At 44.4% G+C, this 15056-nt stretch overlaps 1 protein-coding gene across 1 annotated transcript in view; it reads left to right on the top strand.

Moving 5' to 3' along the window:
* Positions 1-300: 300 nt before the first annotated feature.
* Positions 301-15056, top strand: part of LOC126548099 (S-adenosylmethionine synthase-like) — a 28290-nt gene continuing 13534 nt past the window's right edge. Inside the window, exons 1-7 of the mRNA XM_050196210.2 lie at positions 301-506; positions 2985-3062; positions 3229-3351; positions 3736-3848; positions 4129-4272; positions 7733-7951; positions 12062-12244. Coding sequence (XP_050052167.1) covers positions 365-506; positions 2985-3062; positions 3229-3351; positions 3736-3848; positions 4129-4272; positions 7733-7951; positions 12062-12244 — 1002 coding nt within the window. The 5' untranslated portion in view covers positions 301-364. The remainder of the gene's footprint in view (positions 507-2984; positions 3063-3228; positions 3352-3735; positions 3849-4128; positions 4273-7732; positions 7952-12061; positions 12245-15056) is intronic.

Below are 15056 nucleotides of genomic sequence, written 5' to 3'. Positions count from 1 at the left end.
GCACCTCCCCAATTTAAACCCGCAACCCCCTCCAACGGTTTCTGCCAATCCCCAAGCATGAACAGTCGAGCGTAGAAAGGCAAATTAATGACGAAAGGACGAGCCTTTCACGTGCGGACGCACTCGTACATTTCTGACTTCAAGCAAACAACTTTGTTTGACGTCAATTTGTCTTTTGAACGAACTCACGCAGGAAGTCTCCATCCGGCAGCTGTTGAACATGGCGCCTTTTCTAGGAAGGCGGAGCCTGTTCACGTGACCTCAAGCGTCAGTATATAAAACCAAGCGCAGCCATCTCGTCGGCCTCTATTCGTATCGTAGTACGTTCGTGTGCGCTCGAAAGATTTTGGGTCAGATTGTAATCATGGCATTGAATAATAATGTCGGGAACCACGTTATTACAAACGGAGAAGCGTTGCACGACGTACACGACAATGAAGAACTTGATGACGATTCGCTTGAGACGTTTCTCTTTAGTTCAGAATCCGTCGGCGAGGGACATACCGGTGAGTGGTTCATACATTCTTGGTTTACTGCGTTCGTGGGTTCTCTCTTTTTTATGGTATGTTGGTCTTAAAGCGTTTCGTGACCGTTCTGCAACACCGAAATATTTGCTGGCGCCTTTAGAGGGCCACTGTGGTGAGGAACTTTCCTATAATCAAAATAAAAGTGCCTCGCGCGCATTTGGTTGCAAATAGCGCTAATTAGTTAACTCCCTGTCTACAAATCGTCGCGGAAAGCCGCGTGTATTTTGCCTCTTGAACAGCTGCATCGGCGCGGACACTTATACACACAACGTCTTAGCGCGACGGCGACGAGTCGCGCGTTATTTGTGGTGTTGAACACGTTTGTCTGTTAGGGTTAGCGCGCTTAATGAAAGGGCACACATGCTGCATTTGTCGGCGTTTTCGCGCCGCAACTGCGGAGCGCCGCCGAAATAGGTGGATGTATGTCGAGTTCTATAGGCGCCGACGTCAAGGAGCAGTGCTATTAGATTTAGTTCAATGATGGGGATTAACCACCGCCGAAACTTCGGCGCTCGATTACCAATCACGTGGTGCTGTTCCACTATGTTCACTCTTTCCGCGCGAACCTCTGCCGGTGTCATCCGCGCGATTCTCCACGATGCTCAGCTTCACTCTCCCAGTGCGTCGTTGATGCTCCTGCTGCTCGCATGCCATCGCAGCGCCAAGAACGAGACCCCGATTGCTAACTTCGGCGATTAGCTGTTTATTTTTCTGATAAGATGTCTAGTGGCGCCTGCTACAAAATACTGAAGTGTCGGAATGACGCATGGGGCATTTGTGGCTGTGTTAATTCGCAGAGTAAAATTACATTTTTACAATTATTTCGCATTTGCATTTGTGAAGCCGCGGATATCTATGCAGTCATAAGAAATCGGAATGGCTCTGTTGAAATGGGCAAGGTTGTGACTGGTATTGTAGAAGTCGCGGGGCGCTTTTTTCGTTGCTGGGTGTACAGTACGTCGGAGACTTTCTCGCGCCAGCGGCGCTCGTGCCGAGTCAGTCATGCCGGATTATACCTCTCGCGCGCCTTACGGCGCTCTACTTTCAAAATAACAACACTGATTTCCCCGGGGGAGCAGTAGTGGCCGTAATAGAGACCGGACCTGCTCTCCTGGAGAGCTATCTTCGCTCGTGCCAGGCTTTTCGTATGCTGCTCTGTGCACTTCCGAAAGCACTTTTAATGATCCGCTTTGAGTTAAATAAACATCCTTCCGCAAAAACATGTGGAAAAACTGGTAGGCGTGAGCCAAGGAGTTAGCGAAACGGAAGCAATAGCGACCTACCTTTAGATACAGCGCTATTATAATCTCGGGTGGTTTCCTGAGGCCTCCGTTTGCCGGTTACATGTGCCCTCATGTGGCAGTACTTGTGAAAAATTCAATATATCGTCGCGACGAGAAAAGCATCCAGCAAAGAAAAAAAGCGCCCCGCGACTTTTGCAACATCACTCAGAACCTTGCCTTTAAATGTATTTGAAGCCTCGTGCTTCCCTCGCTCGCTTTTCACCTCTCGTTAAGCATGTTGAATAGTGAAGGCGAACTCTTCATTACATGCTTGAATAATTTATTTATTTTTTAACCTCTGCAGGTTTTTATTACTTTTAGCAATTTCATAAAGGTCAAAAAGTTTGTTGAAAATGAACACAAAGTAGCACAGCACAATTGCAATACATCATGGTGTATACTTTGTCTTGACGCCCTCGGGTTTTTCTTTATTTTTTTCCACGCCATTGCCTCAATTTAAAAAAAAAATTTATTGCATTTGCTCGTTGCATTGCACTTTGTTGCTCACGATGCATAGTTTTCAGAATTAAATTTTTTGGGGAGCATTGTAGGTATCATCAGGACCAGGTTTGAGCCAGTGCTTCTGTTATGTGGAAAAGGAAAACTTGAGCACACAGGGAACTGTAGCAATCATTCAGCCATCCTTCTGTGCTCTTTGAAAGCTGCCTGTTCTGCTACACTTGCATGTTTCCCTGTTGTATATCTGCCTCTGGCTGTGTAGCCATGTAGTACGTCATGGGTAGTGGCATTTTTAAATTCCATGGGGGTGATAATTTTCCGAAGGGAAATGTGAAAGGAATTTGAGATTAGCAGTAAAAGGGATGCTAATTGTGAATAAAACAATTCAGTTTGTGAATTCCAGCTGTAGTGGCATTACAGCAGTCATTTCTGGCTATGGCTGTTGTTTATAGCATGCATTAGGCCTGTGGTTGTAGTGGCTATGTGAAAATAGGTGCACTGCTGTGTCTTTATCTTTTTGTTTGCAGTTCAGGGTGTGGATCTTGTGGGAACTGGGCATATTGCAGCAGAGTGCCCATTGCATCATTTTGAGTTTATAGAACAAAAGGACTTGCTGATAATTTGACAGGCTTTTGGAAAATAGGTTACAAATAGTGCTAATGTTTCCTTCAGTTTTTCTGTGGGTGCAAGTCTACAAGTGCCAACTTTGTTGCAGATAAAATGTGTGATCAGATAAGTGACGCCATACTTGATGCCCATCTGAGACAAGACCCAAATGCCAAAGTAGCGTGTGGTAAGTGTTTTGTTTCTGTTCACTAATTGTTCATAATTATTCATTTTCCGTTCATCACACATGGAAGGCAGGCAGTAAGTCCTATGATGGCGGAAAATTGATTGGAGCACTTCGTTTTAATATCTGATTTTGAACAGCATTGTTCACTCTAGCCTCCTCTTTCCAGAAACGGCAACTAAAACTGGGATGATCATGGTGTTTGGAGAAATCACGTCTGATGCAGTGGTTGACTACCAGCGTATTGTGAGGGAAACCGTAAAAAAGATAGGTTACGACTGCAGCACCAAAGGTAATGCATATGTGATGCATTTTTCTTCTTTGAACTAACGCTTTTCCGCTTAGTGCATCTTACTCTACTGCTGCTAATAGTTACTGCATGGCTTGTACAATAAGTGCCATGCTTGTCTCATTGTTTTGCTGCTCTACCCATTTAGCAAGCATGTTTAGCAGAGAAATGGGTTATGGTGGCAGTACCCTGGAGCATTTTCTGGGAGGATTAATGTCACATTCAAGCTAAGCCTAGCAGAAAAATAAGTTTGTTGCTGCCTTGTTTCCCAAGAACTTAGCTTTCCCTACAATGGTTGCTGGTTTCGTGCTTGTTTCTGTTGGCAATCACAATTGTCGGTTTGCACTTCAAAATGTTCATGCAAGTTTCGGCTGTTCCCTTTTGCAGGTTTTGATTACAGAACATGCAATGTGTTGGTAGCTATTGAGCAACAAAGTCCTGAAATAGCAGCTGGTGTTCATCAGCAGAGAAAGGAAGAAGACATTGGGGCTGGAGATCAGGTGAGTAACATAGTCACTGAAGTAACATACATTGACTTCTGAGAATTTTAGTGCTTTATTGTCGTTAGTGCCGATTTATTACATGGTGTATAGGTCTTTCTTGCTTTGTTCATTGCATTGGGGGCTGAATGCAAAAAGACTTGTTTGCTGAGCATTTGGTGCACATTAAAAAAACCCCATATAGATGAAATCTATATGGAGCCCTCAAATGGGATGTCTCGTAGCCCTTTTGTTGCTTTTGGGAGATTAAACCCCATCAATTGGTGTTCTTTTATTGCAGGGTCTTATGTTTGGCTATGCCACAGATGAGACAGAAGAGTGCATGCCACTGACTGTAGTGCTTGCACACAAGTTGAACAAGCGGCTGGCAGAGCTTCGCCGAGATGGCACCTTTCCTTGGGCAGGACCCGACTCCAAGACACAAGTAAGTGTGGCTGGATTGCCTGTACCCAGATGTGGATACCTGAAGCAGGCAGTTTATTGCACATTGGATAGTTTCTGGGTTTTGAAAAATTGTCATTTCCACCCTCTTCAGCTGTTGCTTTTAACAGAGCAACATGTTAAGGTGGACACTCAAGAGACGTATTTGAATGTATATGTAAATTATGTTTTTTAAATAGGAAAAGGGTTGCATTTAGTGTGAGCATAGGCTTGGCAAGTCAGAAAAGGATAAATGAAAGGCAAGTGGCGACACTGCCTTGAAGTTCCCACATAGCTCTCCATGGTTTTGGGTTTTGACAGCATCTGATCAAGTCTACTTAATCGTTTAGCCAGGAGGAAGTATTGCATTGAACAAAAAACTGCAGTAACAAGTTCATAGAACTTTCCCTGTGCTAAATTGACCTGAACTTCACACTGGCGTACCAGTGCTGTAATTTTGGTGTGAAATTAAGACACAGTTCTTTGAGAGTAATGAAGCTTATCCCTCCAGATGAATGAACATGGTTCTGAAATAATACTTCCCTGAATTTTGTCTTGCTCTTTATTGTCCCTTTACCTTTGCTAGTTAAAGCTGCCTTGGCAAAAGAGCTTGCATCAAAACTGGAAAAGGTCTGTCAGTAAATAGCATTGAGAACAGTTACATAAAAAAAGTTCTGAAACAAAAAGTCTTGCTTTTCTTTTCTCCTTCTCTCTGTTCTTTTTTTTTTTTTTTCTTTTACTTTCTTAGAAATTTCGACTCCATAATTATCGCCGAGGCTTCAGTTCTTTGAACATGCAATAAATAATTGACTGTCCTTTAATTTCACCAGCTCAAAATCCTGGCTTTCTGACATAGGGGGTGTTGGGCAGGATTATGTTGTGCAAAGTGGAGGTTGTGGTTGCGAGGCATTGCAATACCACAGAGGTGTGCATCAGTCAGTTCGAAGTGGTCCTGAGCCACACTGCCACTTTGCTACCAAATGCTGGGTTCATGCTGCCATATTTGCTATTCTTTCTTTACTCTGCACTTCTGTACATTCCACATGGGTTAAGCATAGACCTCTGCTGTATCTGTTCTCGGAATATCCTCTCGCCTTCTTTCCCCTATTGTCCAGCCAAGTGCTTATGTTTGGCTTTCAGTGAGGTGGTCACGGTGTGACCTGCAACTTCTCACCCAGATTAAGCTGCATGGCAGTGGCGATGCCACGTGGCAACCACCTTTGGTTTCTGTGATACAATAATAATTTTAAAAATCTCGGCATAACTAACTGTTTGAATTTGGGCTGTTTGCATTAAAAGATAAAAAATTATTTGGGCATTTGAAAAAAATTGGTTTCGCAGTATGGTTAGAAAATAATAAAGCAAAGAGGGGGGGGGGGGGGGGGGGTATTTTAATTTCTCAATGACCACTTGTGGCCAGACCTGTTCAGACCAGCTGGTCCCTGTGATAGCGTATTCGGAAAACCACTTGGACCAATGGCGAAAAAGGACACAAGGCGTTGGGGCCCCTAGCGCTTGGGTGTGTTTGCGGACACAAGCAGAAACGCGTTATATGTTAGCGGCCCCAAACGCAAGCCGTACTGAGATCGTATGCGCTCACAGCACCATCACCGTCTAATTGTTGCAGCGTTATCATTTTTTAAAGTATGAAATCAAGCATATGAAGTGAAGTGCATTAACTATTTTTATTAAAAGCAGTTAATATATATTAAAACGATGTCTGTTACACTAGGCAAAAGATTTATAAGATTATCTACATGCCTACGTCACGACTGCAGCTGAGCCGAAGCAATCCAAACATACGTTTGGTGAGCTGTGGCTAGGTGTCTCGTGCAGCATAATCCGTTGTGGTCTGTGTTTTGTTTATTTAGAGCCTCCTGAAAATTTTGACACGCCTAGTCCCGCTTCTCGTAAGTTCTTGTGCATCGCGAGAGTCACGTGGGTAACGTGACCTCTTAGGGGCAGCGATGTTTTCGGCCGCCCCAACAACCAAAGGACGCAAGTGGACGTAGCAGTGTGCACATGTTCAGTATCGTCACCCCAAGTTCTTGCGTACGCAAGCTGCATACGTCCCCTAAAATAGAACTCTCTAGTGAGGCACAATGTGCTCACCAGTGCGTTGTACTCTCGGTGTCCTCCCTTGCCTAGTATCTTGGGTCTCTATTTTTTCAGCTACACATACTGGTTGCATGCAGTGGCAGCAACTGTCTATGAACAGCATAGTGTAAAGCTTCCCTCCACACCAAAAGTTAATTTTGCTTTCCACTGTGGTAACAAGATTGAGCCTAAATTTTGGTGCTGCACTAGCTTCTACAAGCGCTTGTGCAGTGGCGTGCTACTTTGCTTATTCCGAAGAACGGTGGTAAGAACGCATGCTTCTTCAGTAGCTATACGGATGTTCTGTACTGTGCCATCTCATGCTACAGACGTTGCACTGCTCCCAATTAAGGCATGTACGTGCCGCCACGGTGAAAGTTTCATTAGTGCGAGCACTCCATTGCACTGAAGCTATGAGACAGAAATGGGAAAAAAAATAACTGACCTCAAATCATAACATTCAAAACATCCTTTTGCTGTGTTGGAAGTCCCAGCCCTTGTTGCAACTTGACATTTTAATAATACTGGGCCTCGTTGGCTTCATTGTTGCTTCGAGTGACAAATGCAGCAATTAATGCCATTGCCATTAGGGCCATCTCTCGAGTCAGCTGCAGCAGTTTTGTAAGGGTGCATTCTTTACCCACAAAGCTCAAGTGTTCAGCTTCACACGCCCAATTGGAGTCTTCAGAAGCACTGAAGCTTCTGTACAATGAAGTTTTCCATTTCAGCAGACAACACTGCCTTCTATTTAATTACCGCGATGGCTTAACGGCTATGGTGTTGCACTGCTACGCAAATGGTCGCGGGATCAAATCCCGGTCGCTGTGGCCACATTTCGATGGGGGTGAAATGCAAAAACGCCCGTCTCCTGTGCATTGGGTGCGCATTAAAGATCCTGTGGTAGTCAGAATTAATCAAATTGTGGCTTTGGCATGTAAAACCCCAGAATTCAATTTGATTTACGAGTGTGTCAAGGCATTTTCATTACTAGACGAGCCTGACATGCACTCCAACACTGCAGACCATGCAACTGACTAATTCAACAAATAATGTGGCACCGCTGACTCTGGCTAGACAATTTAGTGAAAGCCAACTCCAGCCAGCTTTGCACTTCTGAATCTGTGGCTGAACCATGCAATGTCAATTCCACATGTATACTGCAACACTAAGATGCCATTTGTAGGTCAACTCTGTGTATAAATCAGTTCCCTAGTTTAGAACACTGTTTTAAAATGAAATGGTGAACTCGTTTATACTGCAATGCACAGTAAATATGCTGGATGTATGTGCTGACTATTAAGTATGGATCTATGACACTGCAGGTACGACTAGTTCTGTAACCACGTTCCTCCATTCTTGCTTTGCAGGTGACATGCGAGTACTATTTCGACCATGGCAGGGCAGTGCCCATTAGAGTGCACACAGTTGTGGTGTCGACACAGCATTCAGAGGACATTACGCTTGATGAACTTCGTAAACAAGTGATGGAGCGTGTCGTCAAGGAAGTGATCCCAGCAAAATATTTGGATCGTCGCACAGTTTACCACATCAACCCCTGTGGAAAGTTTGTGCAGGCTGGTCCCATGGTGAGCTTTAATAACTTCTGCTGGTATTCTTTATGAGATAGAGAAAGGGGTAAGTGCGGACAAGTGGAGATTTCGGCCTGAGTGAAGCGCCTCTGGCCTGCTACTCTACGCTGCAAAATAGGTGTGGTGTAACAACAGAGATAGGATGTGAAGAGGAAGGCGGGTGGTATGATAAAGTTAGATGAAAGCTGCACATTTGCTGCTGTGCCATGCGTATGTGCACGCTTTACAGTATATGCATCTTTGTGGGCAGAGGTCGAGGCTACCACAGCGTAGCCAGGAGACAGTCTATAGTGTAGTACAGTACAGTGCAGTGCACTTATAACGATACCACATATAACAATATATCGGTTATAACAATGAGTTGACTTCAGAGTATCAGTTTATGCATTAGGGCTATGAAGAAAAAAAACATATATAATGATATGTTATTCACCGCATATCGGATATAATGATCGAAATTCTGCCTTTTGGGCGGCGCTTTCCATGCAGAATAATCGTGAAACTTGCTTTGGTAAGTTCCCCTTAACTGAGAAGGGGTGAAAAGTTTGCCTACGCGAGTTTGTGTCTGCCGCCATTACCGTGCAATGTGTCCCGCCAGTGCGCCGATTCAGAGCATCGCAAGTTGCCGCAGCGGGCCTCAAGATGGTGCCAGCTGCTTCGCGCCCACGTCGCCGGTGAGCGTCCAGAGAGAGAAAAAAAAGCGAGAAGCAAATCACGCCTGTGCTCTTTCTATAATCTCCCTCTTCCTCAGGGAGCGCGGAAGCAGCGGTCGGTGTGCCAACAAAGTGCAAAGCTGTGTCACGTGGGACGAAGTCCGACCCCAATGTTCACGCAAAGTGCACTCTCCTCGATAGAGTCGCTCATTGATTTCATGCATGCTAAATTATGGCTGCCACTGTTCGCGCAGCTGCTGTATGCGATGCACACCACAATTGTGAACCTGAAACTTCTGTGAAAGCAAGTGTAGATTTCTGACTATTACAGTGCGCCCAACATTGGACAAGCTGTTAGAGGTACAAGTAAACATTACTTTTTTTCTATGTGACTTCTTTATCGCAAGTGCCAGATTTGGTTTCGGAGCTACAGAGGTATGTTTGGCAGCTTTTGCATTTTTTTCACAGCAGTCCATATGTACCGATGATTAGTTATGACGATCGGATTTTTCGATTTTCTTGATATCGTTATGAGTGGACTGCACTGTATATAGCATAGCAGAAGCATGCCTTCTGGCCTATGCAGACAGCGCTTCTCATGCAGGAAACTTTCATGTAGCTGGCATATGGAATTCGGATGTGTTGTGTCATTTGTAGGCTTCATTTACACTGAACCAACACTAGAGTCTGACATGGCAGTTAATACTACAAATGACACAGTGCATTTGAAAGACAATTGATCAGATATGTCATATTTAATAGCTGATGCTTTCCTCGTCCCATCATGACAAAAGAGGCACATTTGAGGTTTTTCCTTCCCAAATTTCACAATAAAGTTGGTAAGCATCTGATTTTTCGAACTTCCTAGGAACTGTGAAGGCATCCAAAATATTTATTGGCAGTCTAATTGCATGCCTTTAACTGCCCTCAAAAGCATTAAAGGCCAGCCACTGCAATTATTAGGCAGTCTCCTTGCTCATACTGCAACAGGCATTGTCCTGTGACAGTGGCCCCCTTACATTGGTGCATTTTTTATGCAACACTTTGGACTGTTGCCGTGCTTTTCACATTTCACCGGAGCTGCAGAGCATGGCAGGATCTCGGAATTGCACCAGCACGACCGTTGAAGTGGCAGGCGCTGATGTTGGCGATAATGACATGGGTAGAGTCAGTGCTAGTGCCCAGAATGGCAAATCCTATAAATGAAAAAACACCGCACCGAACAGCAGGCAGCTTGATGGTGAACGTTGAAGCAGCTAGGCCTTATTACTCCTACTACTGTCTGTGGGTTGGCATGTGAGAACGCTAGTTGAAGGCTGCAAGGTTATCAAAATGGTGGCAGTGGTAGCTTCAATTAATATGGGAAAGAGGTCACAAGAAAAAGTCTGAGAGATAAGACGGCTCAAGGTTTCACTGTCCAAAATTTCAAACAAGGCAAAGGTGTTTAAATTATCAGGCATTTCCTAAAGTAGGTTGTTGACTGTATTGACATGTTTTTTGTATTTATTCTGTTGATGTCTGTAAATGTGTCTAGAAACTAGAAATACATACGATCTGAAGTCACTTAAAAAATTAAGGCTCAACTGCAGTTGACATCAACGTAAAAAGCGTTGTGCAAATCATTGCAGCAGGAAAGTCCGGCGCACACTGATCTAGTGGGGTCCTAAGATGTGCATTTTCGTTTTTGTAGCTTTGGCAAGGTTACAATTGCGCTCCTCGAATTTGGCCTGGGTCAACAGCTTCTTCGGTCTGAGCATTTTGCTGAGAAGCTTCAACATGCCCACGCAGTGAGAATGGTTGCAGCATGAGAGGAGACACCGCCACACGTCAAACGTCAAACTGGCACGACTTCTGATACAACTATCCGTCGCTTGAAATTGCCAGGCAGCTTCAAATTGTGCCAGCTCCACCCTTGCTGTCTGCATCAACAGGAGTTCTGGTTGAATAAACAAGTGCCAGGCAGTGAAAGTTGCAAAGAAACCTGTGATTGTTTGGCTTGCAGAAAGCAGTCAACCTCTTTTCGAGTTGCCAGGTGGCGCAGTTTTAGTGCAACCACTGGCAATACTTTCCTGGCTACTTGTAGTTTTTTTTTCCCCACAGACTCCGTTATTTGTCTTCGAGGCAATCCCTGCGGAGTCTAAATAATTGGTCGGCTGTTGTATACCATTTTATAGTCTTTTTTCGAATTATCTAGTGGATCGAATTAAACAAGATGTGGAAAAAGTGCCATAACACATTGCTGATTCATTTGGCACTATTGGCCCAATTCTAACATGCGCTTGTATCAAATGTGTGCCCACTTTCTACGAGTCCAAAGTATGAAAGTTGCTTAGAAATGACATTAAAGCTCCTTAACAAAGTAGAAATCCAATGCGCACTCGATTTTCTTTAGCAAGGAAAAGAAATATGGTTAAGGGTTTAATATATGTTGCATAATGGCGCAGCTGGTTTCCAAAAGACAGCTTTGCTGCAATTCCGTCATGTTAGGGGACGAAGAATTGAACGCCACAACCCAGTTTTAGTTTCGTATCCAATTGCACCGCCCATGCAGTTCTCCGCCCAATTTTCTTGGGGAAAGAAATGCATGTTAGAATCAGGCCAATACCGTAATTAGACTATTGTTATTGCTTGAAAATTTTGCTGGGGCAGGCTGAAGGTATGAGTTTGATGGGCGATGACATGTGTTCAACGCGTTCACTGTACCCTAAGCTCTATCGGGACAGGCTGCCACTAAAGGGGTCGCTTTTCAGGTCACCATAGGGGCCAGGTGCATTCATGCTGACTGGTCAAGTTTGAATTATCTGGTAAAGGTCAATTTTAGGACCGAAATAATGAAACTTTGGACTCGTGGAAATGTATGGGCACTGGCTGGGACCTTCGGTCTGGATCGAATTGACTGAAAAGCGAAATTAAATAGTCTTCTGTGTTAGCATGCATACATGTTCTTTCTTGGGTCCTTGCAATGCACCCTCGCCTAATGATCAAGTGGACACGGTGCATCTGATGTGTGCATACTGATTTAATAGTTTTATACTGTGCTAGAAAGGAACACACCTCATAACTAGAATGCACCACACACTTTTCTCGTCTACTCTTGCGCGTTTTTTGTTTCAGGTGTTAGCACTGGGACTTTCATGGATCCCAGCCTTGCATTTCTTATGCGTAGCGTAAACATCATACCTCCAAACAGTGCTGTGTTTGTGATTGTTTCGCTCGTGTCCTTGTGTTATTCACGCTAATCTAAACACTGCTCTACTAATGTGCACAATTGAAGAGACTTGTACATTTATTCATTCATAACAATTTCTGAGCATGTTGCAGTTCTGGTGACTCCATATATATTCAGTGCATTTTAGAATAAATTGTCCTTTCAACTGTTGCACATTGCCTAACTACAGTATGCAAAGTGGTTTATCTTGTGTGTGCCATCTCTTTTTGTCTTGTGAATGCACAGGGAGATGCTGGTCTAACAGGTCGTAAAATCATTGTGGACACCTACGGAGGCTGGGGTGCCCATGGTGGAGGTGCTTTCTCTGGCAAAGATCCCACAAAAGTGGACCGATCTGCTGCCTATGCTGCTCGTTGGGTAGCTAAATCTCTCGTCAAAGGTGGCATTTGCAAGCGATGCCTGGTGCAGGTGGGTGAGCGTTTACATATGGTAGTGAAATGTCTTTCCAGGATTTCAGTGGTTTGCTCTCTGCTTACAGCACTCGTCTTTTTTTATGTGCACACTAGTGCATTAATGGTGGCTTGGTAAACTGTAAGGTAATGAAGTTCTTCTGGATCAATGTAAAAATAACTTTTTTAAGTTTTACCCAAAAACAAAGCATGTGTGTCCACCAAGCAAATGAAATCCAGTCTTGCCCGTACTCTTGTCGACTATCATTTAAGGAATTTTGCAATTTAGTTCTTTTGCTTTACAAAGGGAGTGGGTATACCCATTGATGGGGGGTGACATCTTGTTATGGTCTGCAGGGAGCTCTATTCTTCGGGGAATATCATTCCAATGCTCGTATGGTTGAGTCTCGCTACAATGAAATTCATGGTGCACGAAAAAAATTTTGTTGAAGCAAAAATTTCGTAGTGAATTTTACAAGTGTAGCTAACCTGAACTGGCAGACCACAGAAACTTATTTCCAAAATTCAAGCAGTGTCGACTGCTTCCTCTTTCTTCCCAGGAGCATCATGATGCAATTTTCATATTCAGCAATTAGTTGCACGGTGACTTAAGTGTATCGAGTACACGTGCTGTGGCCGGTGGAGGCTGCAGGTCTGGCACTTAGTCTTCATCTGACTGCCCCTCGTCACGGCCGCTTTTTATAATGTCCTCATCACTCAGTTCCTCATGGGCGATCACACCAATGAATGAAATCTTCCAGCTCGACACCGGATGGCAGATTTTCGCCATATGGAAAAGCCACCCAGGACACAGTTGCCTCTGCCAGCGGAGGCACTGCTTCAGTGCAGTGGGCAGGATCCTCAGCAGGGTCAGTTGATGACTGGATGTCTGGTTGCAACCCATGCAGCAGTCATCATCTGCAGTGCCGTGTAGAGGTCCAACTTTGTGTCGTTGCCTGTCTCCATGTTCAAAGGAGATGCTACATCACTCCCTGGTGATAGGTGCACCTCAGGCTTCTTCTTATGCCTTGGTCAAGTGGCTGGATTATAGAAGTGCAGTTGGGCGGAAAGTACTTGAGCTCCACATTTGTGAGTTGTGCATCTGAGATGTGATGAGCGGAGCAGTTGTCCAGCAACAAGCACACCCGCTGGCCCTGCCTCCTCATGTCGCTGTCGAATGCAACAACTTATTCCGAGAAAATGGCCCGCATCATTCAAGATCAGCTGCTGGCCACATATTTTATGGGAAGGCTCCTTGAAGCAATGGGGCCTTGCACTCTTCCCGATAACTAGTGGTGGCCACTTGTCGGATCCATCTGCATTACACACACTTGCAGAGTCGCACGCGTATTACTGTGTATGCCACTGTGGCAACTCTGACCTTTCTTGAGGGTTTTTCGATGGCAGCATCTTGTAAGAAAGAAACAAAAAGAAGACCTGTTTGATCAGCGTTGTAGATGTCACATGTGGCATAATCCTTCAACGATGACACATTTGTTGGCATCCAGGCACATACACTGCCCATGTTTGCCGATGACGGCTCACCACAAACCGCCTTGCGGACAATGTCATGGCGGGCTTTGAATCTGCTGAGCCAGCTGTGTTTGCCTTAAAGCCGTTGATTCCTAGCAGGCAAGTGTAATTTAGGGCCTTCTGCTGTACGGCGGTTCCACTGATTGGTATCTTTTGTGCCCTCATCTCCACAAGCCACGTGTACGTAGCCTTCTCGAGCTCTTCGTGCACTGACGATGTCGGCTTCTTCCACTTGACTGATGTGCCCAATGCAAGTGCTTTCTCTATTGCTTCTTTAAACTTGAGAATGGTGGACAGCAAACTGGGGTGAATTCCAAATTTTTCGGCAGCGTCACCTTTCTTCTATCCACTTGAGACTTTGGCCAGGATGCAAGCTTTATTCTCCAGGGATAAAAGCTATCGCTTTTTGCATAGTGGCAATATCTCGAAAAGCACGCTAAAACACAGAAAGGCTTCTCTGAGTGAACCAAGCAGGGCCACACGTCCACAACATGAACTGTGCAGTTTCGCTAACACCTATGCTAACACTAGCTGCACAGACATTTTCACGCCAACGGCAAAGAAAGGCCAGTCTCATCGCTGTTGCCATCCAGCAATGGCAGCCGCCATGCTCGGTCACCAGTAGCAGTTTCTGGTGGTGCCAACGCGATTTAAACCTTGTATACATAATTTTATGTGCCAAAATGCACGAAAGTGTTCAAAATTGTTTCCTGGACGGCAGATTAAATTTTTGAGCCTGGAATTGCTTCATCAAATTTCATTGAAGCAGAACAGCACAAGAAAAAGTGTTCGTTGGGGTGAGAATATATATATGCATTGACTTCTATGGACCACTGATGGGGAACTGAGAATCGTTCATTGGACCGGAAATTTCGTTGAAGAGGCATTCATTGTAGTGGGGTTCGAGTGCAATAGCTTAATTTTTGGAACAGGAGCCTGCAGATGAATCTTCTGATTATAGATACCTTCATTGGGCATCATAGTAGCCACTTTGTAGTTTTTCTTCCCTCATAAAACAGAAATGCCTGTTGTGCCAGGCGGTCAAAATTAAGGGCAGACTCTTCTCGGAACAACTTTTTTTTTTTTACTATAGGTTTCAAGATCCAGCTGATTAACCCTTTGAGGGTCAAATTAGTTTATTGCGGATCTTGAATGTACAAAATGTATAAAGTCGAGAATAAATAGTAAAATAAAAATTAGGAACAGTATTTTGGTGTCGGCATCACTCAGAACTGCAAAATGTTCAATAGTATTTCAGGGTGTGGTACTCCTTGAAACACTGGTCTACGCACAGCGCC

This window comes from Dermacentor andersoni, chromosome 1 (assembly GCF_023375885.2).
Source record: "Dermacentor andersoni chromosome 1, qqDerAnde1_hic_scaffold, whole genome shotgun sequence".
Classification (NCBI taxonomy): Eukaryota; Metazoa; Arthropoda; class Arachnida; order Ixodida; family Ixodidae; genus Dermacentor; species Dermacentor andersoni.
The sequence above is the reverse complement of the archived record's forward strand: the minus strand, read 5'-3'. Positions and strand labels throughout refer to the sequence as shown.